The 27,960-nt window shown below is 39.7% G+C and overlaps 1 protein-coding gene across 1 annotated transcript in view; it reads right to left on the bottom strand.

Annotated features, from left to right (window-relative positions):
• Positions 1-27,960, bottom strand: part of kcnq1.2 (potassium voltage-gated channel, KQT-like subfamily, member 1.2) — a 172,037-nt gene extending 144,077 nt beyond the window's left edge. The window contains exons 1-10 of the mRNA XM_085357638.1: positions 27,467-27,960; positions 13,459-13,549; positions 9,675-9,801; positions 9,414-9,492; positions 9,231-9,327; positions 6,385-6,525; positions 4,106-4,216; positions 3,696-3,791; positions 2,441-2,563; positions 577-742 (exon numbers count right to left, since the gene is read on the bottom strand). Coding sequence (XP_085213764.1) covers positions 577-742; positions 2,441-2,563; positions 3,696-3,791; positions 4,106-4,216; positions 6,385-6,525; positions 9,231-9,327; positions 9,414-9,492; positions 9,675-9,801; positions 13,459-13,549; positions 27,467-27,960 — 1,525 coding nt within the window. The remainder of the gene's footprint in view (positions 1-576; positions 743-2,440; positions 2,564-3,695; positions 3,792-4,105; positions 4,217-6,384; positions 6,526-9,230; positions 9,328-9,413; positions 9,493-9,674; positions 9,802-13,458; positions 13,550-27,466) is intronic.

The following is a 27,960-nucleotide window of genomic DNA, read 5'->3' as shown; positions in this document are numbered from 1 at the left end:
TATCATAAATAATAACAGTCTTCATGGTGTTATTTTGGCCACTTGAAAGTCCTGAAATCACTTTGCAATTCTCAGCACGCATCATTTCATCAAACAAAATTGCATTAAGGAGAGCTTTATTATTGTATTTATCCACATTATCAAATGTTCTCTGCATGACTCAACTTTATTCCAAGTTGGCTGCGGAGCAAATATGGCTTCACAAGATATTAAATGCAATTCTTCTAAACACCTTCTCAGAACAGCAGTCTGAGGTGTTAGGCTTAAAACAAAAATTCCCCTGTTAAGAGATCCAAAACTGAGACAGTCTGATCAAAGAGTAATCAAAACGAGGCGCTGAGTCTTCACGTGTTATCTTGGCTAGCTCACAGATTTTAGACCGATTTCTTGGAAGAAAGGCATTTTACAGAGGTTAGCCATTTTTCTTAGAAAAACCTTGCTGCACAGAGTGAAGATCAAATTTAACACATCAAAAATTAGGGAGTGACAATAACCCGTGATGTCTATTTGAAATGAATTAAATTTGTCAGTGCACATTACAGTAACACAAGACACGTGGTCCTCTAAGTATATTACCTTCCACAGTTCCCCTTGGCTCTTCACGGAAAAACGAGACATCCTTCTTCTCCTCAGAGTCATCAATGTGATCATAGGTGATCTGGGGGATCGACACAGCTCTCTCTGAACCACCACCCATAGAACCATTTCCTCGGCACTTCGTTCTCCTCTTGTTCAACTTTTTCTGACGGACAGAAGAGAACAAGCAGGAAATGAGAAAGAAACAATGGTAACTGCATTTCTAAAAAGTATTTAAAGAATTGCAACAGTTTTGACATGTGGTTCACGCTGTATGCTGAAATGCTTTTTCGACAATGGACCAAAATAATGCCACGGAAATAATGTCATCAACACAGCCTTATATTTAAGCCATTGTTGTTATGCATCATTGCCCTAATTAATTCCTTCTTGGGTACTGATTCTTGGGTACAAACGAGATAAGTGATACCTGTTTAATCACAGTTGAGTGAAGAGCTATATTTTATGTGAGTCAGTGAGTTTGTGAGAACCTAATTGGTGCCCAAGTCCATTCCACAGACCAACTGACCCACATCAACATTATTGACATGGCCTTTTATACAAACTAAATTATTTGGACTCAGTGCATCAGAATTTGGCATTTCCCAAGTAGCCAACAGTTGAATCCAAATGTTTGAAGCAGTCATTAGGAGAGCGGGAAGCTTTGTTGGGTGTTGAAAGACTAAAGAGAAAAAAAGACAAACCGTAAAGAGAATGTGCAGCTAACAGCAGGGTTGAGATATAGAAATCTAAAGTAACGGACACGGGAAGGAGAGTGAGAGGGGAAAAAACTGTTAGCAAGGAAGCGAAAAAACAACAACAAAAAACAGAAAGGTAAAAATTCTCAGAGAGAGGAGACAGGAAGAGCCGGGATGAAAAAGGAAAAGAGCAAAATAAAATGTGCTCAACAGGGAGATGGAGAAAAAAAAGCAGGGATCTCGAAAGAGAGAAAGGGGAGAGGGAGGAAAGACAGAGAAGAAAGTCACATGCTGCAACAGAAAAGAGCGGAAGAAGCCTTCATTCTCCCGAATGCATGTGGGTTCAATGCTACACAAAGATTTTTTTGTTGTTGTTCTACTAGACAAAGGTTTACTCCCACGAGAAAGGCGGTGGTGACATCATCTCAACTGACTGAGTCTTTGTCCAGGAGAGACAAAGGCCTCGAGTCATCCTGGTGGAGTCAGGCCTTTAAGGGGAAAAGGGGCTGTTGTGTGTGTGTCTGTGTGTATTTGTGTTTTGTGCGCATTGTGTCCTTACATGTGTGTGTTTGTTTGTGGGAACTTGGCCTCCCCTTTTATTCTGTACGGCTTTTGGAGCAATATAGCTAATATTGTTGCAGAAGGTGAACTACACAAGGAGACAATGGAGTGTGGGCCACACGTATGCAAATCAGGGTATCGCAGTCTAACGGCTTTTTCCAACTGCACTGTCAGCAAGTACAGTCCATATGCTGGCATTTTGAGTTCAAAGGGTTAAATTGTTATGTCAAAAAAAAAAAATCTAATTTTTGAGAAACTTTAAAAATTCTTATCAGAATTCCAAAGTCAGACAACGCCACACGGGAATGATCAAACACACCGTCACGATATTTTCAGGGTGGGGTTCGCAGCCTGTTTTGTATAGATCAAAGTCAAGAGACACAATACGCAATTGATAAGAAAGAAAAGGATTCAGATGCAGGGGGAAAAGGTCAGGCTGGATTCAAAGCAGGACATCACAAGACTGGTACCTTTTCCCCCCACAAAGACATGCTTAGCGTTTAAAGGCTTGCCTTAAATGCCTTTTGAGAAAAGCAAATCAATCACAACGGAAAAATCTACATAACTATTCAACAGCTTTGGCTTCAGTAAAGGTAAGCGATTACCGAAAAGTTCCGTTTCCTTCTGTCAGATTCTGCGGCAGCAACGCCCTCTGGAGTCAGGACGTACATTTTCCACGTAGCTGCAGAGCCGTTTGGTTTCTCCGCTGCATAGCACCTCCACAGTGTCTAAGAAAGGCAATACAGGACAAACCACAGACGCGTTGGTCAGTGAAATATTTCTGTAAAACTGAATTACATTTAAAACACCCCAGGCTGTGGATGGAAAACTCTCCATTATAGTTATGATGATATGGTCTGAAATTAATTTAAAGGTTATGCGAACACCTCAGCTATAAATCCTTCATTAGCTATACTTGCCTTATTCTATTCAGCAAAAATGTACACTTTTTTTTTTTAAAGGTCACTTCAGTCACTATTTGTAACATGTTTAGTCTTTACTTTTTAGTGTTTGTAATGTTGGCCTCACTAAGTTTTATCCAAGGCCACCACTGGCCTGTTGTCCTGTGCAGTTTAAGAAATCTGGCTGTAGAGGCTCGTGGAGATTCATCCCACAGCTGCCAGTTGGGCAGGTTCCACCCTGGACAGGCCAGCGGGCCTTTGCAGTGCTAGCAAAGGCCTCGACTGAAGCTAACTGGCATCTATTGTGAATAAGCTTTAACTGAACAATGTTACTTTCCTTTATGCTGTTTTTATTAATGATATCAGGACTTAAATTTAAAGGAGTGTATATTTAATTTCATCTATTTATGCCAGGCACAGAGGACATTTGTCTTCCACTAAATTACTGTATCTGACCCAGTTTGTAATGATTTGATTATTAAAACTTGAGTATGTGTACTGATTATTTTATCATTCTTTAATCATATAAATTAATTTTTGCTTTATAGCATAAAACATATGATCATTTCAAAATTGCTTCTGGGGGCATTTATCCTTTTTCTTTTTACAACAGGAAAGGCGGGAAAGAGAACAAAGAAACCACATGGAGGAAACAACCCGATGTGGCATCAAACCCAGGCTCCTGCAATAACCTGTCAGCATATGTGTTGCCCAGGCAACTTAAAGAAAAGCTTGATTTATTAGAAGCGTAATCAAAACATTCTCAATTCAGTTTCAATTTTATTTGTATAGCATGACATCATAACAACAGTCGCCTTAAGACGCTTTATATCGTAAGATAAAGACCCTGCAAATATTCTGCACAAACACTGATACATTCAGTGCTTTCCAGTGTTTGTTTGTTTTTGTTTTTTACCAATGAAAAATGCATTTCTAACACTGGGAGTTCGGGATTTACCTGGATAAGGGCAACTGCAGCAGGGATCTGTCTATTGAAGTGTTTCTGCCTCTGCTTCTGTTGGACTTTCAGGGCAAAACCTGAACCCAGGATACCCTGATCAAAGAGAAATACATTTTACTTTTTTACTGTCCAGACTGCAAGAATATGAAAAAGTGAACTTTTACTGTAGAATTAAGGAAAGTATATACAAAATCTCCCAGAATAAATAATACATTTTTTATCATTAGGTTTGCTCAGTATATAGTCTTCAATGACACATCAAAGACAAGAGTGAATAAACTGAAAAAGAGCAAGCTTGATCCGAACATGTTGTAATAAGGTTTGGTATAAATGAAACATTAAAAAAATGATCTCCTTAAAGCTGAACTCGTGGATTTCATATGAATTAAACTGAAAACTTTATTTACAGCAGGTAGAGCGAAGAAGGAGATAGCGAAGACACTGAAGCAGGAGGCGATGGCCTTTCCTATCCAGGTTTGAGGAATTTTGTCTCCATAGCCGATTGTGGTGACGGTGACCTAAAGACAAAGAGTGGATGAGGTGCCTCTTATGATATATAAAGTGTACGTACACTTGCATATGATAGCTCTATTCTAAGAAAAAAATAAAAATAAAAATCACACAGTGACCAAAGCCCTTCACAGATGAGGCAAGAAACAAAGAGTGTAATAAATGATATCACATCTTATGCAGTGTAATTACAGTGTTTCGAGGTGTCAGGGTTAAAGAATAACTGTCAACGCTTTTAATTCAATAGCTTTGGGGGTTTTTCTTTGTAGATTTGTACTGAATTCCTATTTCAACATTAAAGATCACACTCTTTTTTTTTTTATAAACTGCCAGTGTAATGAAAATGTCAGTCAATGAGGAGCCCTCGAGGCTTTACCCCTGCAGTCTATAAGGGGAATTAGACGATAAAGAAAAAGTTCATCAGCCGACCTGGATTTGCTCCACCACTGTCAGCGATGGCTGGGGCATTTGAGGCTCTTGCTCCTCAAAGGGAATAAGATTCCCAACCACTAATCCCCAGTGAGTGTAGGAATTTGCTAGGGTGAGGAGGAAAAACAAATACCTCTTGCATTTGCATGTACACCCATTCTGAAAGCAGAGCCAATTGTGACACATTCAGTACACACTTTAGCTTACTGTGAGTGCCTGCGGGGTATCGGCGCGTGAGCTGCCGCTGAGCACTAATACAAAGAGGCTGATGTAAGGTGAGATTCTTTAAAGAGCTTTGAGAGCCAAAGAAAAAAGAAAAAGAAGAAGGAGCAGAGGTGGGAAGGGAGGGTGGGTGTATGTTGGGAGTGAGTGGAGTGGTGGGGGATTTAATCCCTCATCCACAAATCCGATGACTAAACAATGTCCTCCTGACATCAGAGTGGACTGGTCTGCTCAAAAACACCCATTTCATTCAGTATGTAGGGTTTAGGGGCAAGAACCACATCGTGCCTACAAAAAGGTCCCAGACCTATCACTCATACAGGCTTACGTGAAAGGTTGTGTGCATTCTATATGTGTGATCACACCCAGTTATTTCTACATGTGCACCATTCCTGTATCTACAAACATGCCAGTTTGCCTTTTTATCGCCAGTGAGATTGGCAAAGTCGCTCTTTGAATAAAAGCCCCATTACCTAACCATCAACTGAAAAAAAAGACAAAGAACAGAGAAGGTGAGGGAGGGAGGTAGAGAAGGGGATATGAATCATGGCATTGGCTTGTCCTCCAGCTGCGCCGTGCACCTGCACATCCGAATGTGAAAATCATGCCAAGCGAAGGAATACTCCGTGAGAGCGAGAGCTTAGCTCCAATCAGTGCAATCGCATTTCAGCAGACGCATGCACAAGAGCTGAGCAAAAGCTTACTAAACTGGTGAGAAAAGAAATCGTTACACTCGAGTTTACAGTCTCGGGAACACAAAAAAGGTGCAAATCCTCGAGCGCAATTCTTTTCTTTTCTCCTTTTTTTGCATTGTGAACAAAGCAACACAAATAACCGCTTCCACGAAGCAGTTAGAAGCGGCGTGACCGCTCTAACCCTCGTTACATAAAGGTAGCAATCCCGCAATTAAAGTTTTAATTAAGGGAACTGACACTTTATGTTGGTGCTCTAAAAGTTCTTTGAGTCAAAGATCCCAGAGGTGAATGGTTTATTACCCGTCTCTTTGTGGCATACTGATCCCCTGCACAAGGCTGCCATAGGTTTCTCATTACTCTGCGCTTTCAATTCAAATGTTTAATTAACTGCTCTGGAAACCTGAGCCTCCACACAGAGGAGAATGGGCAAATCCAGCTCCACGCACGAAAAACATAAACACACCTGTCTCTGTGTCAAGTGTTACAGCAACACATGCATGCTATCCAATGAGGAGAATAAAAACACAAGGGGGAGAAATAATAAGTCCACCCAGGGTGGTCAGCCATCTCCGTTTCCCAGCTAGGACTCGAGTGGGCATTGTACAGATAATTGGTTTCAGCTCTTTATTGAGAAGAATCTCATTTGACGTGCATGTTTTGTAGCCTTTTAAATTTGCAAGCGAAATTTGCAAATTCATGTGGCATTCAAGGATCCCACTAATATATGCATTTTGAACAATATTTAAAAAAGGGCACAAGGATATATGCCCAGCATCAGTGAGGGACTTTCTTTTGTACAAAGTATTTGTCTTCTCTTTTAGTTGCCTTACCACACCCCACCAGAGGGCATCGGCGTAGCTGGAGAAGCCCGTTTTGCCCTCCTCATCTACAGCATCTTTCTCCGCCAGGTAGACAAAGTAGGAGGAAAAGATCAGGCCCAAAAAGCCAATGTACAAGGTGGTAATCAGCTCCTGAAATAAAACAACATTTGACCAAAGATCAGACTATGAAAATCTAATATGGAAGACTTACCATGGTATCCAGAACTCGACTCTGATTGTGCCTCGAGGCAGGTTTTGACTCCACATATAGCTGGAGATCCTTGTGAGTGTCAAAGCTAAATTCTGGGCTGCAAAAAGGTTTAAGATATGCTTTTTTTACGGCATCACATTAAATGTATTCTAACGATCTGGCTCCGTCACTTTCAAAAGACATCAGTGTTTCACAATGACCAGTGAGTCACAGAACTGCTGCTGGCCGACATAAGCAAGTCAGCCTAAACATGTCAGGCTAGTTTACCCCAAATGAGTTTTTGGGTCTTTTCGGCATACATAAAGAGATCAGTTTCACGTCTCACTATGAGATGAGAGAATTTCTGCACAAACTGGAATTGCCATTTTCTGCTCACAGGCTTCGCTAAAGAAATAATAGAGTGGATCATGTACATAGTGCACCTCATTCTCTGAAGAGATCAAATACAATCTTCAATTCAATCCTCCCTAAAACTAAGCTGTCATGATAGGTGGCTCAAGTATATGTGGTAAGTTGTACATATATACGATTCATGTTTCAATTATTATGCAACGGCCAGAAGTGGAGGTGTGTCCCCATTAGTTACAGATTTTAAAGGCTTCCAAGTCACCACATATGACAAACAATGTATGGGGTATTAGTTAACCTTTTATTGGCCAAGGAGCAACTTGTGACTTAAATAAACATCAAAATTGACCTCCCTGTGAGTCATTGTGAAGTTGTAGAACCACATGGACTTCTCATTAATCACCAAAGATCAGGTTATGTGACAGATGGTGACATTATTCAAAAGTTTCTCTAAATGTTGAGATACATGTTTTGTTTGTGTTGGATTTCTAGAAACTAGGGAAATGTATGGCAAAAAATGGTGGCATCATATGCGATCATATGCCTTGTTCACCTTAAACTAGCAAGTGATGGCAAGTCGATTTTTACACATGCACCAGATGCATGTAGTGTATTTGTGCTAATTCTAAAAGAAAAGACCTATTATATATAGTAAGAGTAATGAATTTTATATCGAATTTTGACACAAACTCATAAATCATCCACTGAGCAATTTAACCCATTTATAGACATCTTCAGACTAGAAATACTAGAATATGTGATTCTGTTTGTTTGTGATCTTACAGCAGTTTTTATTAAACTTAAATTGCATATGTTGGTGTTCACTTTTATTAAGTTTTATTCCTGCTAAAATTATTTTAGTGAGTCGATATTTGTAATTTATCTCATCTTGATTGAATTTTGTATAAGAAAAAAATAATAGTTAGAATGCTATATTTTTACTTATATATTTACAATTTCCATGTCAATATACAAGTTCATGTTTGGAATTTTGATTTCTGTTTCAGGGGGTGTACAGGTCTTTCTGGAGGTGTGGTCCTAAACTTTTGATCAGCTGTAAAACAGCCTGTTTCAATTTAAGCATTGTTTTCAATAAAATGCGCGCTCAAAATAACATTTTGTCTCACTCTTTTTTCTTCTTGTTGCATGTTGAAGCTCTACTTGGAACCTTGTTAAGATCTAACCAAGCAAAATGTGATTTTTTTGCACTTTCAAGTGTTCTTAAACTTTTGATCGGGACTGTATTTGGTTTTCAGCAGGTCTAAACGTCACTGCTATGGTTTTCCTTCAAATATGACTGGATAATGACTAATGGAAAATGTACTAATTTCTTTTGCAACTGTCAGCTTGGCTTTTTTTTTTTTTTTAATAAAAGTCAGCCCATCAAGTACCATGCCATAGCACAACCTATACTGGGCTATATATACGTGCTCAGCTCAGCGAACGACCTTAAATTAACTCACCAGGAACTGTTGCCTGTGACTATACAGGACTGAACCTGATCTGTACTTGATGTACAAAAATGATCATTTAAATGTACCTGGTTTTTGCCATAGCTTTTTGAGCTTAAACCTATCCCCTAAAAAAACAATGGTAAATAAATTCATAAATATGATTAAATGAAGTGCAAAAATCAGAGATAGCAGTCTGAGCATAGATCCTATCAGCTTTTTCACATTACAAAGTGTTTCCACTAAACAGAGCATATCATTCAATAAGGCGATCATCTGACAACAGGGAGATGGCACCAAATCACATTAGGCTCAGTTTGGCTACATCTTAAATGTATTTTTATGATTCTCTGCACACAATCCTCACCGATAAGCCCTTCTCCTCTTATGCATCAAAGAGGTATGAACGTCAGGTTTGACCACAACCTAGGAACTTGGTGTACTTGAAGGATTAAGAAGAGAACATTACATCATCTGACTTCACTGTGTATCGGCCTGAGAAAGAACTAAAACAAGTGTAGCAGAATGAAAAAAAGAGAGCACAGCCAACCTTGACAACTTCTGTTCTTCTCCTTATAAAGCCAGGTTTACTCTGATTGTTTTATGCACCTCTGTGCATTGGACTTTTTGTCATAAGCAGTAAATGTTACTGTGACTACGTCAACTAGCGTGTCTGTTGCTTTGTAGAAGTACATTTAAGGCCTATGCATTTACTGTTATATCTTCTGTTCTTCGGCCGTTATGTGTTAAAGTGATTCTAAACAATTACAATTAAAATGAATAAATAATAACATACAGGCAGATTTGTGGAGCTAATATATTTAGCTGGATTCTTCTTATCTTACCTGTCGATGAATAAAGACTACAGACCCCAGCAGCCTCCACGTTCCTCCCTGACGGTCCACATGCAGCATACGCAGGATTTGGAGAAAACGGATGCCTCTGCAACACACAACATCATCTCAGCTGTTTCATCCCACTATAGCTATGAGCACATGTTAAAATGCAGAAGAAAATCACTGCTCTACCTGATGGCAGATGTTGCGAACACTTGGCCGTTTGACCCCACACCAAGCACAATGATTGAGGCGATGACCACTATTAAATCTGTGAGAAAGACACATAAAAAAGAAGGAGAAAAAAAAACCCCCAACCAAATAAGGGCTACAATTATTTTCAGTTTGATACAAAAGTGAAGTCTTGCTGGAATTATCTGAGATGTTCATCTACAAATATACTTTATGGCATGTGTTGTATTAAATGAGAACAAAGGAAAAAGCCAGGTGCACCTATGATTGATATGGGTTTCCTGATAAAGCGGAGGCGTCCTTTGATGCCTGCATATTTGCTGCGGCAGCCTGCCGACCACAGCCGGACCACATACTCCGTGCCAAAGAACAGCACCAACACAATCTCCTGCGGAGAACAATGCAAACACGGATTCAGGGTTATGTTAATCCATTGGTACGTAGACTATAACTTTGAAACACATGCAGGATGTGGAATTAGATACGTTATCTTTTTGTTTTTTTAAATCACTGATGCTTTGCTATGCATTGCCACTAATTTAAAAGCATTAAAGCTATTTTAATCAATCACCAAGATTTACAGCATTGATATGAGTGGGTAATGACAGGTGCATGAGACAGAAGAAGAGAGACACAGAGGTGGTCTAGAAGGACCAAATGAGGCCACCCAGGAGTAAAGATGGAGGTTGACAACACAGCTGATAACAGCTCATACATGAGGCAGGGTCAATGGCTAAGTGATTAAAGCCACAGGATGAAAAACCACTAAGTAAGAAAGCTTTAAAAAAAATCACCAAATAACAACTTCAGCATTAGTTGCAATCATGTGCACCTGCATATCTGCATTGTGTCATTGTGTACTTGTTTCGTAACACATGCACGCAAGTGTGGAGTCATAGATGAATCGGCTTCAACTGACGTGAGATCATTTTCCTGGCCACCGAGTATCCATAATACTCAGCTACCTTACTGTCAGGACCTATGGGCGATGTGGGTGGTCAATTCATTGAGTTCAGTTGCTTAAACTGGCTGCTCCCTGACCACCCCTTGTATGAAACTTAATACCATGAGCCCTGCTGCAATAACCCAGCACCACAAGACTTCAAAACAATGACCTGTCAATCACGCCAGACTCTATCTCGGCTGAAGAAGTGTCGCTCTAATATTAAACAAAAGCCTTTTCTCTTTTCTGTCTTTCTTTTTTCGCTTCTCTAAATTATCTGTTTACTCATTATCGCCACTCGAATATGTTTACAACTTTCATTTTTACGCCTGAGTCGTCCGGCCCCTGGGAATCCTGCGCTTCTCATTCATCTGCATGAATTGCACATTTTTTGTCACTGAGTTAAAGACAAAGAAAGAAGCCGCTAAGGAGGTATATTGACAGAGACAGGGAGAAATGGTCCAGCAAATCTCTATAACATAGCCTGATAATCAGACTGAATAACCTTTTGGCTTTCGCTGCATTCATTCGGTGAAACCAAACAAATCAGAGACGTGGGCAGGCATTCAGATGTCTCTAACCAGTCTGCCTGTTACATCCATTTCAGCTGAACTTTCTCCAGCAAGCTGTAGGAGTTTTTTGTTTGTGTTAGGACAGAAACAGATTATATTCCATGCCCCCAGTGCTTTGTAGTTTTTACAGCAGATCAGGCTGTATTTGTGTATGCTGGACGACAAAGTTAGTAGTTGCAGGACATCGTGAAAACCAAGTCTTAAACATTCATTCAGTCATTTAATAATACCTAACACCCAACACAAAACAGCCTACAGAATACCAGTTTATTGAGCTTAGTAATTATGACAGCTAGGTAAAATCTGAAAGTCAAAGGTACGCATGAATTTGGGAAATTTAAAGGGATTAGTCACAATAATGCCATAAAATAGGTCACCCAGATGTTGGGGGTATTTTGTACGTGAATCCTAAACTGGCAACTATGTGTTTACTGAAAACAGCTGCCTATTGGTGCAGCGATAATCTCATCAAGCCAGACAAAGATGAAGCTCATTCAAAGACCCACTCGGGAATTACAGTATCACATGAAAATGTGATTAGATCGCTTCATCGTTGCGTCTCACATTGCACGAGAGGCTTATGTATATCAACACACACTCGTGGGCCCATCAGCTCAAACTGAAAATGCTTTCTCTGAGTTATTACATGCCATACATAAGTTTATTATATCAAATGGATTTTTTATTTCTTCTAATTTGCAAACTATGCTCATGAATATTGAAATAACCATAACCACATGACAAAATGACACCATGTCAACGATTTACTCTTGAGTTTGTTCTTTCAGTCTACAAATAACATGTTGCCGTCAGTTGCATAATTGATGCCACTGCTCCCACAAGTGTCATTTAAAGTTTATATATTAGTTTACCAAACCTCTCATTAAATCTCAATTGCATTCTTTAGAAATGTCCTGAATATGTCATTTAGGCCATGACCCAGAGGGCCCTCTTTTTCTTTGACCATAAACTGGGGACGTCATGGAGGTTTTTGGTCAGGTGGGGGGAATTTGGAAGTGATGGTGCCCAATAATAGCTCATTAACATCACCGAGCGTGTACGTTCCCCTGTGCCTCCTGCTTAGCCTGGTCAGCTTTACTTTGGCAGCTGCTTTGAAGGCCAAATATCCTCAAGGACTAATGTCCCCTCTGCCATCCAGAATAAGCAGCTTGTGATTCACGGATGTTAGCTAACCTTGAACTTTCTAAGTATAGTTACTACGACCAGTACGTGCCACCGTGACACCAGTCGGAGCTTTGCCTCCACACCCGCCCTCAAACACACTGGCACGTGCACCCACATGCAAGGACACAGAAAACAGATAAGGCTTTATCTTATCTCAGTATTAGCACTGAGCCATTATACACTCATACAAATGCACAAACGCACAACCAGGTGCACAAACAAACAGGGTTTAAAAAAAAGATTTAAAAAATATAGATATATATTTTTCCTTTTTGATTGAAACAAAAAAAATTTAAGGTGAATGAAGGGAAGGACAGAGACAGGGAGACTCAGATTTAAAGAAAATCTGTCTCTTCTTGATAAAAATAAATGAATAACTGTGATAGTAAGTCTTCAAAGTTTATAGAACATAGTGTCCACTATGTTCTCTGACTGCAGCAGGACCCAGGAGGTGGTGCGTTGTGTATCTGTGAAGCCTTTGTATATGTGCAAACCGGGTGTGAGCATGCAGTAGCTGTGTGTGCGCCGATGTTCAGTGTGCTAGAAGGAGACAGATGATCCGGCCTCTTTGTAGAGTTTCCAAACAGAAGCAATAATTTTCGCTACCTGCTGTAATCCCCCGATTTATTGCATCACTTAGCAGCCTTAATAGCCTAATAAGCCACAAAAAAGGCAATCCACCAGCATGTATCAACAAATACAGTCTCTGTGGAGCCACATGATTCCACATAACAAGTGTCTTAACTGTAGGTTCAAAAGACACATGTTACTGCACGGGCTTTCAGATGAACGCCGTACAAGATGATGAGTGTGTTTCGTGGTATTTTCAATAAATGAAAGTGATTATTCTTTCTAAGTGCCGTAATAGCAGACTGAGCTATAAGATGGCGGTTAAAATCTCTCACAGCTACAATCTTATATCGCCATCATGTGGACAACTCAAGGTACTGCTTGTTTTACACCACTCGCCAGATATTATATATACAAACACTAGCTAAAGATAAAGAAAAGAAATGCAAGTTTATATTTTAAATATGTTTTATAGATCAACACTATAATGTATGTGTATACAAGAGGGTTAATGTAAGGTATGGATTTCTCCTCTGCAGTCACCTATGTGCTCGTGGGCTGGGTTCGGATCTGTTGCTAAGATATTTAACAGCCTGCAGCTCATTTATTATACAATTACAGACATGCTTTGCTGGTTTTTCTGATGAACCATTGCACAATCACAAAAATGATTTGGGTAATTACCATAACTGTTATTTTAGGGCTGTTGTGGCATAAGCCTTCCATTTGATGGTGAACACTGCTAAAGGTTTCGTTTAGGTGCATCACTACTCACCATCCAGAAGAGGGTACCCGTGGCAAAGTCTGCATATTGTTCTATCGTGGACAGCACACTGAAGATTAGACACACCAGGACCATGACGAAGCTGCAGAGAGAGACACAGCACATCCAGTCCATTACCACCACTCACTACATATCACTAAGCATCGTGTTACAATGCAGTAAAACAACACAGTGAATATATTAAGGCTTTGTATAACTCTGACCTGAATATATTTCTCCTCATTGCATTTCATTTTCTTCTAGTGCATTTCAAAAATACACGACTGAAGAACTTGGTCACATTTGGTGGCTGTGGCTCACAAGGAATGGGTAATCTAGCATTCAGCCAACCACTCTACCAACCAATCATGTGAGCGCTTGTGCAAACGTTAGATAAAGTGCTAAGGTACAGAAAAAGTGCTTGGACGAATGCGTGCGTGAGAATAAGGCTTGTAAAAAGTGCCATGATTGCTTAGTTAGATTACAAAAGCACTCTATAAGTACCAGTTCATTTTACCATTTGGTTGTACAGAAGTAAAATGCAAAGCATGCAAACATTTGATAGAATTACAAAGTAAAAATGTAGAAAATAACACATTTTTGAAGTTTTTATGAATAAAATATAAAAATGACAGCAGGATCTAAAACTATGACTAAAGGGGAACTGTAACACAGTCAGAAAAATGTTGAATATGCTTACATATATTGCCTTGACATCTATGGATTCATAGCAACAATCAATAAATACATTTTGTTACAAAACAAGTTGTACAGCACCCAGTTACTGTACAAAGTTTAAGGCACTTAAGGTGTTTTTCGTCACTCTGTTTAAATGAACAGCTGACAGGATGTTTCCACATTGCCTAGCAACTGTGAAACATTCCGACGAGACAGTCCATCTGTCCGTGTACATACATCGTCTACAAATACAGGCCTGTGAGCTGAACATCCACCAGGCACACGACTAAATGAGGACGAGAAAGGTGGATGGGGGTTAAAGTGACAGTGAAGGGAGAAAGCAAAGGAGTCAAACAGGGCGAGGAACGGTAGCGTCGCAACTCGTGATTAGCATTTCAATGAGCAATTCACCTGCAGATTTTTATCTTCGTCAGAAAAAAAGTAAACAGTTCCCTTCTTCAAATCGTCACAAAGCCCAAGTTGGCACATTCAATTTGGTTTATTTGACTGAGCAACATTTCAGTGACATTTTATGGATAATAAAAGTAAAAGAGCCACATAAAAGTCTGGATTTCTCCTCTAATCAGGTCAATATTATTTATACAGCTCATATCAAAAGTCATCTCAAGGTGCTTTACAATATGATGGAAAGACCTTACAATATTAGAATGAGAGCTCAAACATGCACTTGGTAAAAGCAGAGAAGAAGTGGTCCCTTTTTAGCAGGAGATCTCTGGCTAAAGTAGGCTCAGCGAGAGGCAATCCATAGGCCACAGGAGTGAGGAGAGAGGGTAGCAGAGAGAGATGACAAAAAATGTAATGAATAAAAAGCAGAGGTAAGGGGAATGAATATGGAATACAATGAAACAAAACAAAAACAAAAAAAGTCTTGCTCATTAATGGAAAAATATTTTTCAATGAACCACTTGTTGTTTTTAACTCTTTAAAACACTACAAAGTAATAATGACCTCAAACACACCGCTCAAAGCCATTTGAATATGTTTTTTTTATTTTACACTACTACTAAAAGGCCCATCCATCCATTTTCTTCCGCATATCTGGGCCCAGGTTGCAGGGGCAGCAGTCCAAGCAGAGAAGCCCAAACCTCCCTCGCCCCAGCCACCTCCTCCAGCTTATCCGGGGGAACACCAAGGCGTTCCCAGGCTAGCCGAGAGATATAATCTCTAAGGGAGAGGCCAGACACGCTTCGGAGGAAGCTCATTTCCCCCGCTTGTATTCGCGATCTCGTTCTTTCGGTCACTACCCACAGCTCGTGGCCATAGGTGAGGGTAGGGGCGTAGGTCGACCGGTAAATTGAGAGCTTCGCTTTTACACTCAGCTCTCTCTTCACCACGACAGACCGGTACAGCGTCCGCATCACTGCAGCTGCACCAATCCGTCTGGTGATCTCCGGCTCCCTTCTCCCATCACTCGTGAACAAGACTCCGAGATACTTCAACTCCTCCACTTGGGGCAGGGTCTCGTCTTTACTAAATTTATAGTTACTAAAAATTTCCTCCTTTAACCTCCTCACCCATTTATTTACATATTAATTTATTACATTCAGAAAATTCTTTTTGCATTTTCTTTACTGAACCTCCAGCACCGAAAGTGTGGCTGGTTGTTTGAATTTTTACCAGCCAGAAATAATCCTTGATACATATAAGAGCTTTTCCATTACACTCTATTAATGTTTATCATAAAATTCACTTAAAAACACACACTTCTAAGCGGTGTGTGGTTGCATTAAGATTTTGTGCACCACAATCTGGATTACACGCCATATGCTGGAAGGGTTATTTTAATCATCTAAATGCACCATATATACAGCAGTACATAGTATAAGGCAGTATATACTTTACTAAGGTCCCTATACTGCAAATCTATTTTTTCTTCCCCCATCTGAGCAAAAATCCTCCCTCATGCGAGCCACACCTTGTGACATTGTTTTGAAGGTGTTCTCTTCTTCAAAGATCGCGCTCAACACTTGACACATTATGACACATCTTAGAATTGCATTAATGTAAAGGGTGATGAAGGGGCAACTCGTAAACGAGGATTCCCCGTTACACTTAGACCACAAGCCAGATGGGACAGTGGGATTACTGGGGATTACTGCTCACCACACACACACACACACACACACACACACACACACACACACACACACACACACACACACACAAGCATTTCTTCCTTCCTCTTACTTTTCTTAAAAGGATGCCAGCGTGGGGCAATAGATGACATCGGATTTTCTACAGTGCTATCTGCTTGGATGCCTGCATCAGAAAGTCACATGTTGTGCCATGGTTAGGTTTGACTTTATTGTAACTCTAACTGAAAACTAAGCTTTCAGCCAATCCTTCCTGGAACTTTTCAGGAGAATAGAGATTTTAGTCTGACCGGCGATAAGAAAGATGGAGGAACTGTATGAAGGGAGGAATGGTTAAAGAAAAGTAGTCTAATCCTGGAGATGTTACTGTGAAGGACCATTTCTGTGGTCCGGATACTGAACATCACTTGCTTGACTATAGCATGCATGCTAACCCAGCACTGTATGTATGCTTTTATGGTTATTACTGGTGATTTGAACCACATTACACTAGACAGACTATATAAACGGTTCCACCAGAGAAAGCAGTACTAGACCCACTGTATGCTAACACTGCTAATGTACAAAGTGCAACTGCCACCTCTCACCCTTCAGCAAGTCTCATCCAACTCTAGTCCTGTTGACACCAAAATGCGTTCCTCTTGTTCAACGTCCACCCTGTACCCACAGACTGAGCTGTTAGGACTCGTTCAAGTTAGCTATGGAGGCACCACAGGACTGCTTTGACTCTACAGCCTGGATTGTTTTTTATGAACTACATGGAGAGGACACAGTCTGATGGCCTGTTATCACAGAACAACCAAGTCCTGTGGATACATCACAATACTGACCATGACTGTATGTTGGGTTTTGAAAAACAAGCCCTGGTTCACAAGTGACTTGAAACACTTCTCAATAAAAAGAACTAAGCCTTGAGCGTGAAGCTTAAGAAATAGAAGGCCTCTTACAGGAAGATGCTAAAGGCTACACTGGAGGAGAACAGCATGAGAGATGTTTGGAGTAGTATGAGGAAAACCACTGGGTTTTAAAAGACAGACAAACAACCAGTGGGCAGCCTTGAGAGATTACATGAGGTCAACTATTTCTTCAGCAGTTTTAGTTCACAGACCTCTGCCACCACCATACACCCCTTGTTTCCACACAACTCCAATAATCTTCAGACCTAACTACACCTCACCAACTCCAGTGGACAGGAGACACCTGGAGAAACTATGAAAGTACAAGGCTGCCAGCCCTGATGACATCAGACCTAAAGTTCTGAGGACCTGTGTAAGCCAGCTGTCTGTGAGAAGATGTTGTAAGAAAACATCCTGCTGGCTCATGTACCAAAGAAGCTGACACTTTCCAAATTCAAGGTGCTGGATAGGTTAGTCTTGGCCCACCTGAGACCGCAGGTGAAAACATCTATTGACTCTCCGCAGTTCGCAACCAAATCTGGTAGCATATGACACAATCACTCTACACAGCGGATTTGAAATACAATCTTATTTTGAAATAAAATCTTACCACATGCAAAAATATTCTGATGATACTGCTATAGTGGCATGCAACAGGAGTGGACAGCAGCAGAAATACAGAAGTCTCATTGAGGCTTTAGGGAAGTGGCGTAGTAGGAGTTGCCTCCACCTCAAGACCTGACAACCAAAGATCTATCGATCGATCCATCACCTAGGCAACAAAAGACCAACTCAGAGGCTGTATACAAAATATAAGCAGGCTCAACTTCCTGTGAAGTCACCAGGGCACATACAAGAAAGTTTTCTCTTTAACTAACATTTTACTGCCATTTAAAACTGCATTTTTCTTTGCTGGTTTTATTTATCTAATATTTCTATTATTATTATTATTATTATTATAAAATTATTTCCTAAATATGGGATTAAATTATTATGTTACTTTACGTTAACTATTCAAATTCAGTGGGTGCATTTTACACTAAATTAAACTGTGACATCAGATAGGCCGGTAGATCGATTTAAGTTATTACCAAATGAGATAATTAAAGACCACGCATACAAGGCAAATAAGGTAAACCCCTGTTTACTATACTATATTTTAGTAGCTATTTGATCTATGCTGTGCAGTAAGTGGTCACAGGAAACAACTGTTCGTGTCATGCTGTTCCCAGGGATCCAAACAGTAGTAATGCCAGACTTTTGGGAAAGCAAAGATCAGACAGAGATACAGGTTAAGAAGAGAGCAGGTGAAGCCAAATGTCCGTTTCCTGTTTGTTGAGAACGGATCATATTATTAGGATGAGCATAAATATGATACTGTCAGGATGTTGATGTAATAGTCATGTAGGTCATTGACGAGGCCATGTAATCCATGTTTTCCTTTAGCGCATTAGATTATATTTGGTTTGCTTTGTAGGGATAACAGTGCAATGTAATATCACTGTGTGTGTGTGTGTGTGTGTGTGTGTGTGTGTGTGTGTGTGTGTGTGTGTGTATATATATATATATATATATATATATATATATATACACATATATATACACACACTGTATCAGTGGTGGTAACATCCAGCATATGGCTGCAGTCATATCTAATCAATGCAGATTATTTAAACAGAAAGGAAAACTCAAAAATCATATAAGTAAAATCGTTATATTTTCCAGCATTCCACTGCTTAAAATAAATCAAAATGTGTTTTTAAATGATCAAGAGTTTTGTAATTGATCACAAAAAACACAGAGCCTAACAAATTTTATTTCTTATGATATATTTACTACACATGCAAGTCTAAAAAAATAAACAAAAATATTAGGACAATATCAGATTGTGTGAGCACAAATGTTTGATGATATACTAAGTAGTCTGCAGTGTGTCCAGTGTCTTACGTTAATGTGCTTTGACCATGACTACAGCCAGATAGTGATTTTCCTCATGTCACATTTCATTGTTTTCTGCAGTAACCCACCCACAGAGGTGTTTGCAGGACAGGACTCGGTCACTCATACCCAGCCAACCTTATTTAGGCGGGCCAAAAACCCTGGTATCTGATTAAAACAAAACAGCTGGGGCTTTAGTGATTTAGCATTATTGACAGCAGATCCATCCAGCTTCTCTAAAATAAGTACAGCATAAAGCCAGGCCAAACCCTCTGCTCAATCAGCATCAAACCTACGGCAGTATAAGCTCAGGAAGCATCACCTAAACACTGATAACGAATGAGAACAGAACATCTTCACGTCTATGAAATAATGTGAGCACAGAAACACACTTTACACTGTAAACAGACAAAAAGTACGGCCTACTAAGTTATGTCTAAAAACCCTTTGAGTGGGAAATTTGCTTGTAAATCACTGCAGGTTATTCAGTTTCCTTTGTTCAACCATCAGGTTCATCACCACAGTTCAGCACGTCCAGTTTAAGTTGACAGGTGGCAGAAAGCTTGTTCAGTATTACATAATGATGATTATCATGCAAATACTGGTGTTTGTGAAGCACAAATGGTTAAAATTACTGGCTGATGTGAAGCCAACTGAGTATAAAACTATCCCCAGTTCTGTGCCGACCAAAATCGAACCTACGTCTAAACATTTGCATTTCTTCTGAGTGTCCATGCAAAAGGAAAAGCCAGCTTAATCAACAAGCCAAATATTAGCCTTGTATTTGCTTAAGTTGAGCTGCATTTGGTTTGTGTCTCTTCTCTGCTAGGAAGCAATGGCCAGTTCAAGTGTCTATCTATTACAGTCTTGAACCCTACAAAACTGCAACTAAAAAAAAAAAAAAATCTAAGACACGAGTACATAAAAAAAGCTCTCTATAGTGCAGGAGATAAATGCAGTAATGAGGACTACCTGCCTAGATTTGTTTTGTGCCACACTTGGGTCATCAGCTGGGACCCTTTTCAATAACAGGTGTTTTGTTACGTTGAATAATTACACCAAACCAGAACTACCTCCCAACCCCCTTTATCTGCAGCCACACACTCGCTACTGCCCTCACAATCAAAAAACTAAGCAGGAGTTTTGTGTGGCCAACAACTCTTTGAAACCTAAAAGGGCTCTCTTTGCTACTCATCAAAGCAGCTTATCTCCGCCATCAAACACATCACCAAACATAAGTTCAAAACAGCCAGGCTTCACACAGACATTAATATGCTAATCAAAGCGACTCAGGTAACGTTTTTATTCTAACTAGCATGTTCTTTCATAACTCTACAGGGCCACGAGTAGCACAAAAAACAAACAAACAAAAGCACAAAGGTAATACAATTTCATAATCAGGACAAAGATTAGATGTTTATATGCAAAGCTGATAATGGCAATCCAAAAACACTTTTCAACAAACAACAAACAATACCTGAAGTGATTATAACTAAGCCTTTTAGACATCGACTCACTCTGAGAGGACTAACTAGAGTCAGCCATGTTTTTCTTTAGGCTGCTCCATGCACCAACAGGAAGCCAGAGATCTGAGACTTGTATTACGGAGCACGATGGGGACTTGGTGGTAACTTAAAGTTTAGCCCTCGGTTTTCAGTATCTTCAGGCTGTGTTTGGTTTTCTCCAAACGTGGTGCTGTGCATTAAAGACCAGACATCTCAACTTTGGTCTCGTGTGTTCCAGAAGTTTTGTGGTTTATTCACATCCATCTTTGCAAACCTAAGCCATGCTGCCATATCTTCTCCGAGAGAAAAAAGGCTTTCTCCTGGCAACCCTTCCAAACAAGCTCCAAGTTCAAGTTTTTCTCCTTGCACTGTCATGAACTTTAACATTTAACATGCTAACTGAGACATGCAGAGTGAGACGTTGCTCTTGTTGTTTTTAAAAGTGGTCATACTTTCTGATGATCAGTTAATCAAGTGCATTTGATTAGCAGCACCTGGTAAACTCTTACCCTGGCAACCAACTTACCCACTTAATCCTGTCATATTTAGTTTTCCACACACAAGGCTTCTGTATTTTGCTTAGTTTTTGTAAAATAAAAAATGACATGGTGTAATATGTCATCTACTTGTTAATCCAAGGTTGCATGTACCTCATTTTAAGAACTGATGAGGACCAGAAACGTTAGAATTAAAAGAGAAACGCCCTCTTTTTTACAATGACACCCTGAGTAAAAGTTCAAACAAGAGATCAATTTGTAAAAACTGATATTTAAACAGGTAGTTTAGGTTATAACTCTAATTTTGTTTGCTGTAATGTTTTAAACTCCCAAATAAGTTTCCAAATGTAAACACTAATTATGCTGTTATGATCATTATGAATGATTGGCAAACTTATGAAAATGTAACCCAATTTCCAGACTAAAGTTTCTCTTTAAATGTCCATATTTCCTAAATCCATGAACCAATCAGGTGTCCACCTATAACATGGGCTCAAGAGTCAATATTGAAGTGAAAATGCAGGGGACAGCCTAAAAGAGGAACACAGGACTACACAGTGGACTATTTAACCTAAAAAGGCAGAAGAATACAGGTGAAATCAGTAAGAGCGAGGATGGCGATCACACAGGAGGAAAAACTAAAAAGGAAAAGGAAACACAACAGAAAGCTGGCTTTCACAGTAAAACAGGAAATAACCAAAAGACAAACACTAAACTCAGAAACAAGAAGAGTGAAACTACAAATGATAACAAAGACGGAAAAAGACACTGACAGAAATACAACACAGCATTTTGACTTGGTTGTTTTGTATTTTATCCGAGGTTGTATTTAGATTGTTTCAAGGTGTCCTGATGTCCAGATTATTTTTACTACGTCACATTAAATAAACTCTTAGAATTGATAGAGACTCTGCTTTCTTCTTAGCTTCACTGTAGGTGCTTTTTAATGCTTTTTTAGCATCTAAGGTCTACATTTGCCTGTAACCACAGTCTCAGACCAACATCACATCTGTGAATTTAGTGAAAAAACAAAAAACAAAACAACTTAGAGCTAAACAAACATAAATTGCCCTTACCATTCTGCTAGAGAGCAGGGTCAGAGAGCCCTCCAAAACCCTCTTTATTAACCCACGTGCCCTCCCAATCCCATCCATGAAAGAGCTTAAGGTGGATTACACCACATCAGCCACCGGCCATAAACACGGATATTCTATCCTGGCTTAGTTATCATTTTGTCCATCAAATACTTGGAAAATAGAGAAGAAAAATCTCCTCATAGGCTGGAGCACAAGATCAATCATAGAGAAATAGTTAGAGAAATAGTTCACATGGCCATGTCATTCATAACCAGTATCATGCACCAGTATACAGTTCAACATTGAGACTTCCTCACTTCTTTTTCACATTTATGCTGCTTATGCTAAACAGATTTTTATGTATTTTTTCTCTTATCTAAACTCACTATTTTATGGCAACAAAGCCAAATTTTTTTGTTTATCAAAAAGGGAAAAAATACGTTTATTATTCAGACACAGACACATTTAGCTCAGGTTAGTCAGAAGTGCAGGCAGTGAACAGGAAAACCAGGTAAGTGGGAGGGGGACTTGTTACACTGTAACACCTACCAACAGACACACTTCAATTCACAAACATTTCTAGAAAACGGCTCCTGAAATTGGCTGACAGCCGACAGATGCCATCCAGGTTAACTGAGCTCGAGAGACTGCCAAACCAATGGCCGAAAATACCCAAATCCACGGACGCAATGCTTGTTGCCCCGTGCAAACAAAACTCAGGTATATTCACCGCAAAAAGTGCCTTAAGTCACGAGATAAAAGCTCTGAATAAACTCCCCAGATATTTTATTAGGTATACTTTTTTACTGTTGACTTGGATCCTGACATCCAAATGCCTTAGCAGAAACTGACCTGGAGCTTCTCCTCTGACCTCTGACCTCTGACATCAACAAGGCAGACCAATCCAACCTGGCCCTATGCAACCTGTCCCCTAATGGGTGCCTTTTCTATTGTGTGCCGTTTGCTTTTTTTGTATATATCCCTCCTGTTTGTACATAATTCTTCTGCCTGTATATATTTCTTGCATTTGTTGTTTATTCCTGCTGTCTTTCTATTTATATTTTATTCCCGCACATTGATATGGACCACCCACAATTTGGTTGTACATGTACAATAAAAAGAAAGGGCTATTCTATTCTATTCTATTCTATTCTAAGAGCCACCATGTTCAGAGTCACTTTGATCGCCTTTCTTCCCCATTCTGTTACTAGGTTTAAACTTCAGCAGCTCATCTCCATCATGTCTACGTGCCTTCATGCACTGATATGTCTTACATGTGGAACTTTAGATATTAACTGTAGATAAATTAAGGAAAAACGTAACTGAACCTTACATAATGTACATTTAGCATCAGAAGCACCCAAAGTCAAATCCTTAGCTTCTACACCCATGTCAATTGCAAATGTACACACCCAACAATATATTTACTACAAAACACTGTAACAATGTAACTACTAAACAAGCCACAGACAAAGACAAACATCTAGGTTTCTAGAACCGTGTGTCATTCCCGCTGAATTAGCCGGATCAGGATGTTAAAATGCTGGGTGATCAATCTGTCATGAGGAGGATAATGTATTAAATAATAATAATTTTAAATTATATAATTATTTTCCATGTAAGTAGTTATTGCAGTTAGTAAACAATACTGACTGTTAAAAATAAGCCTATGGATATGTTATTTAAAAAATATCACTAAACTATTAAAAATCGCATCACTTGATGAGCGAAACATGCCCCTAAAGAATTCCCTGAATACACTGGTGTTTTACAGTAAAATGGACATGAGACATACAGTTCACTCCAGTCTAGCAGTAATCTCTCGTAAGCAGATACAAGAGTTCTCCGCTCTACCTGCATAGATAGAGGGGAATGCCTGGAAGCTGAGGATTCACTATAGCCATTTCAATAATCTGTCCAGATATAAAAACACACAACAAAAGCCAGTATTTAAGACAACATCTGGCCCAGTGCTTTTTTCAAGAGGATAAACAGCTGCAATTCTTCCTCCACTGCAAACTGGTTGGGTTTCGTAAAGCTATTTTTAATCATACGCCAACATTTTTAACACACACATAGGTAGTTAAAAATAAAATGTGGCTTGGATAATAAGTTGATGTCATTTATTTTATAAGTTCAACTTTTTTTTGTCCAGGTATGTTTGAAAGAAACTGATGGATAAACTCGACTGATAAAGGGACCAAGAGGTATCCAGCTTGGAGTCCGAGAAGGGCATTTAGAAATCATGAGGATATACATGTTTATTCCCTCTGGTTATGTAAAAGACTCAGAGGGAGTGGCCCAAACATGGAGTGGATCATTGCCCCAGGTTCTCTGTACACTGGTGAGTGTGTATTGCATAAGACTCTTTTCGGACACATGTCCACGTATGCTGTCTGGGGTCCAAAGGATTTCTGCCCACTTTGACTAACTCGGGCATCATTAGTGTGGCATGTGCCTGCTTGTGTTCCTGTCAGTGTGCTGGGCCCATATTAAATATAACTGTTTATATATTTCATCTAATTATCTAATGATTATGTGAATGTGAATAATTCATAAATTTCTGTAATCCTTCTCTAAAGTTTGTATGACCCAAGTTTACATGTCTCTGTATTTATATATATATGTGTGTGTGTGTGTGTGTGTGTGTGTGTGTGTGTGTGTGTGTGTGTGTGTGTGTGTGTGTGTATATAATATTCTGTAACTCTGTAACTTCTGTCGGTGCTGTGCTTTTTTGGAAACCGAATTTCCCAGAGGAACCCACCCGAGGGATTAATAAAGTTTTATCTTATCTTATCTCTCTTACATGGGGCACCTGGAGTTATTATTATTTAATTTTGGCAATAAATTAAAGAAATAAAATCTCATCTATCAGGGCCCATTTTAAATTTCTCTTTAGCCCAACATGGATGATGAGCTGTGGTAATGTGAAACCCACAAGTTAAAATCCAGGTAGAGCTTATTTTTTGAACTGTGTTCAGACAAATGCTTTGTGCTACTGTAATAGACCAAATATCCCCGTAAAGCTCACCTTCACTTCTTTTTAAAACTTTCATTTAAGGATTGCTTGTAAAATGGGTTAAAGTCCTTCAAATAAAAAAAAAACTATACCTGTTGATCCAAAATCTTAAAGTATTTTTCATAAATGAATAAGCAAAATAAGTCCCTCAAAGTAATGCTTGCGTAGTCCCTTCACCATACTTTCCCTGTGCACGTGAAAGACAGAAAGTACAGTACAGGGACAAGTTGTTCTGCTAAACAGAAGGGGATACAGCACCGGCTCAGGAGACAAACTAACACTGCTTAATGTGTAAATTAAAAGACCTGGAACACAGAATTCTGTGTTGTTCCAGTGAGAAAGAGGAAATTCACAGTACGGATTTAAAACATAAGACAAGGTGGACAATCACCTGGTCATAAGCAAAGCATTTGAAGGTGCCAACACTTATTAGGTGCTTTCATTACACGTATAGTAACACAAACACCTGTCGTCAACTTAAATGACATTACCAACACTTCAGCTGAGGTAACGCTATCTTTGCTTCACTTGTCTCTTCTTACATAATAATGGAAAAACGGCCCTTCTGAACACGTGATCTCAAGACCATCACTGGTATACTGTAATATCACATCTATAAACGGTCACAAAAATAACTAATACATTCTAGATATTATGAGATTGGTTTTTTTTGTTTGATTGTTTGTTTTTAGATATGGATTTACCAGCATTTTATTCTGCAGTCCACCCAAATTTCAGCATCTGCACATGTGCCGATTCGCTGGAAATGTCCCTGACCGTTGCACAATAAAGGCAGTGATGAATTAACTAACTAGCTGCATTGTGTGTGTGCTGTTTGTGTGTATGTCATCTTGATGTAGAGCAGGGCTTTTCAAGCTGACCTATTAGTGCTGTCATGAGTGCTGGAAGAGGTCCTTTGTATCGTTGCTCTCCCCTGCCAAATCCGAGAAAAGGGACGAGGGATTGAATGGCCGCCGGCTATAGTCTTCGACACGTAAGAGTTACTTAAAGGAGCGTCAGTGAGGATCGGTTTAATATTGAATGAAGAGCAGTCTCGGGTTCACTGTCACTGTTTGAACTTTAGAGCCTCAATTAAGGACGATCAGCAATGCAAACAGAATCTTTGCACTGTTTCCACGTATCTGTGACCGACAAAACTAATGAGACAGACTAATTCGACTTCTCTTCAAGCACAGCTTTACAGAGGCAGATGAACAGTAGTAAGCTATATATTATATTATATATTATATTATAATCTTATTTGAAATCGACATCAAGCCCAAATGCTGTCATCTCCGCAGACAACTTAAAACCACTCATCAGAATTAAGGTAAAGGAGAAAACATCTTTGAAATACAGAGACTTTATCACTGAGATCACTTTCCCAGATAGCATCGCTTCTATTTTGTTGAGTGGAGGAAGTTAAAATTCTGACTTATTTCTATTTTCCTTCAATGTGGTCTAAATTGTTGCCTTGTATTTGTGACATGTGCAAAGACAATAAAGTTGAATTCTATTCTATTCTATCTATGGACTCGGTGTGTGATGTGATGCCGGGCTCCTGAATAAATTTGAGTTCCACAGTTTCTAATCTTACCACTTCTGTTTTAAGTAAGCTAACTGGATGTTTTTATTTTCTTGTGACAGCTGAATAAGAGGAAGAAAATCGATGGATGAAGCTTTATCATAATATTTCAATTACTATTCAAAGGAATTCATTTTATTTTCTAGAGTACCTGACATGGGTCAGACAAAACATGCTTATGCAGCACAGCATAAAAAACTCTGCTTTTATGGATGAGTTCATTTCATCTGTTGACAAAACAAAGAGCAGAAATAACCTGGCAACTCAGAACCAGACGTGCGATTAGCCAGATCACATTGACCTGATTCTGCTGGGCTTTCTTAAAACAACCACCGACACACAGCAGGCCTAAAGACACTGCTCCTCCTGCTACCGGGAACCAGAGCCTATAACTGGATGAAGAAGCGCTAGATGTAATTAACAAGAGAGCGTCTGGAGTTAATGAAATGACACCAGAGTCTGTTTTGTGAATCTTCTAACACTTCTGTGAAAGTTTGTACATCGTCACCCAGGTAATTTTCATGGGAGCCTATTCTTACTTAACTAGACTTTATTTTTAACCTTATTCACGTGGATTGAGATTTTGAGCACTTGCAACTCTCTCAGATTACCAACTGTACCTAACACAAGCTCATCGTCTTCTGCAATCGACTCACTTCACCTGTGAAGTGTGGACTTAAATCAGTGTGCACAGAAACTGACAGGTACTCACACAAGGAAGTGGTAGAGGAAGCACTTCAATCCAGCAGGCCTCTCTAGGAAGTTGTAAATATCCCCCTGCATGCTAGTCTTGATGTAAGGGCTGTGGAATTCCTTTTGATGATGACGCAGCCAGCTTGAACGAGGGAGAGGTGGCGGGATGGCGGTGAGAGAGGGCTGGCTCTGTAAAATCTGCAGGGCCGGGTCCTTTGTGTCTGCAGGCGGACAGCAGGGAATGCCTGATCCATTATTCACCGCCGCGGGCTCCGGTTCCAGTGAAACAGGAGAGTAGTGGCTCCTGTCAGGTGCAGGGGACCTGAGGGCTGTGCTGCTGGTAGCCGCGCAGGTGGGAGGCGCGAGGCCAACGTCCATCTCCTGGTCCAGGCTGATGCTGGTGCTGGTGCATCCGTTTGGGCTGCAACTTATGAAGGAGCTCCCCAGCCTGCTGCCACAGTCACGCTGCACCCGGCACGTCGCGCGAAAGGAGCGTGTCCGTCTTTCCCCCAT

This window comes from Diplotaxodon limnothrissa, linkage group LG7, assembly GCF_057381915.1.
Source record: "Diplotaxodon limnothrissa isolate DT_005_m linkage group LG7, D_limnothrissa_male_GT1.1, whole genome shotgun sequence".
Classification (NCBI taxonomy): domain Eukaryota; kingdom Metazoa; phylum Chordata; class Actinopteri; order Cichliformes; family Cichlidae; genus Diplotaxodon; species Diplotaxodon limnothrissa.
Note: the sequence above shows the minus strand (reverse complement) of the source record. Positions and strands in the feature narration are given on the sequence as shown.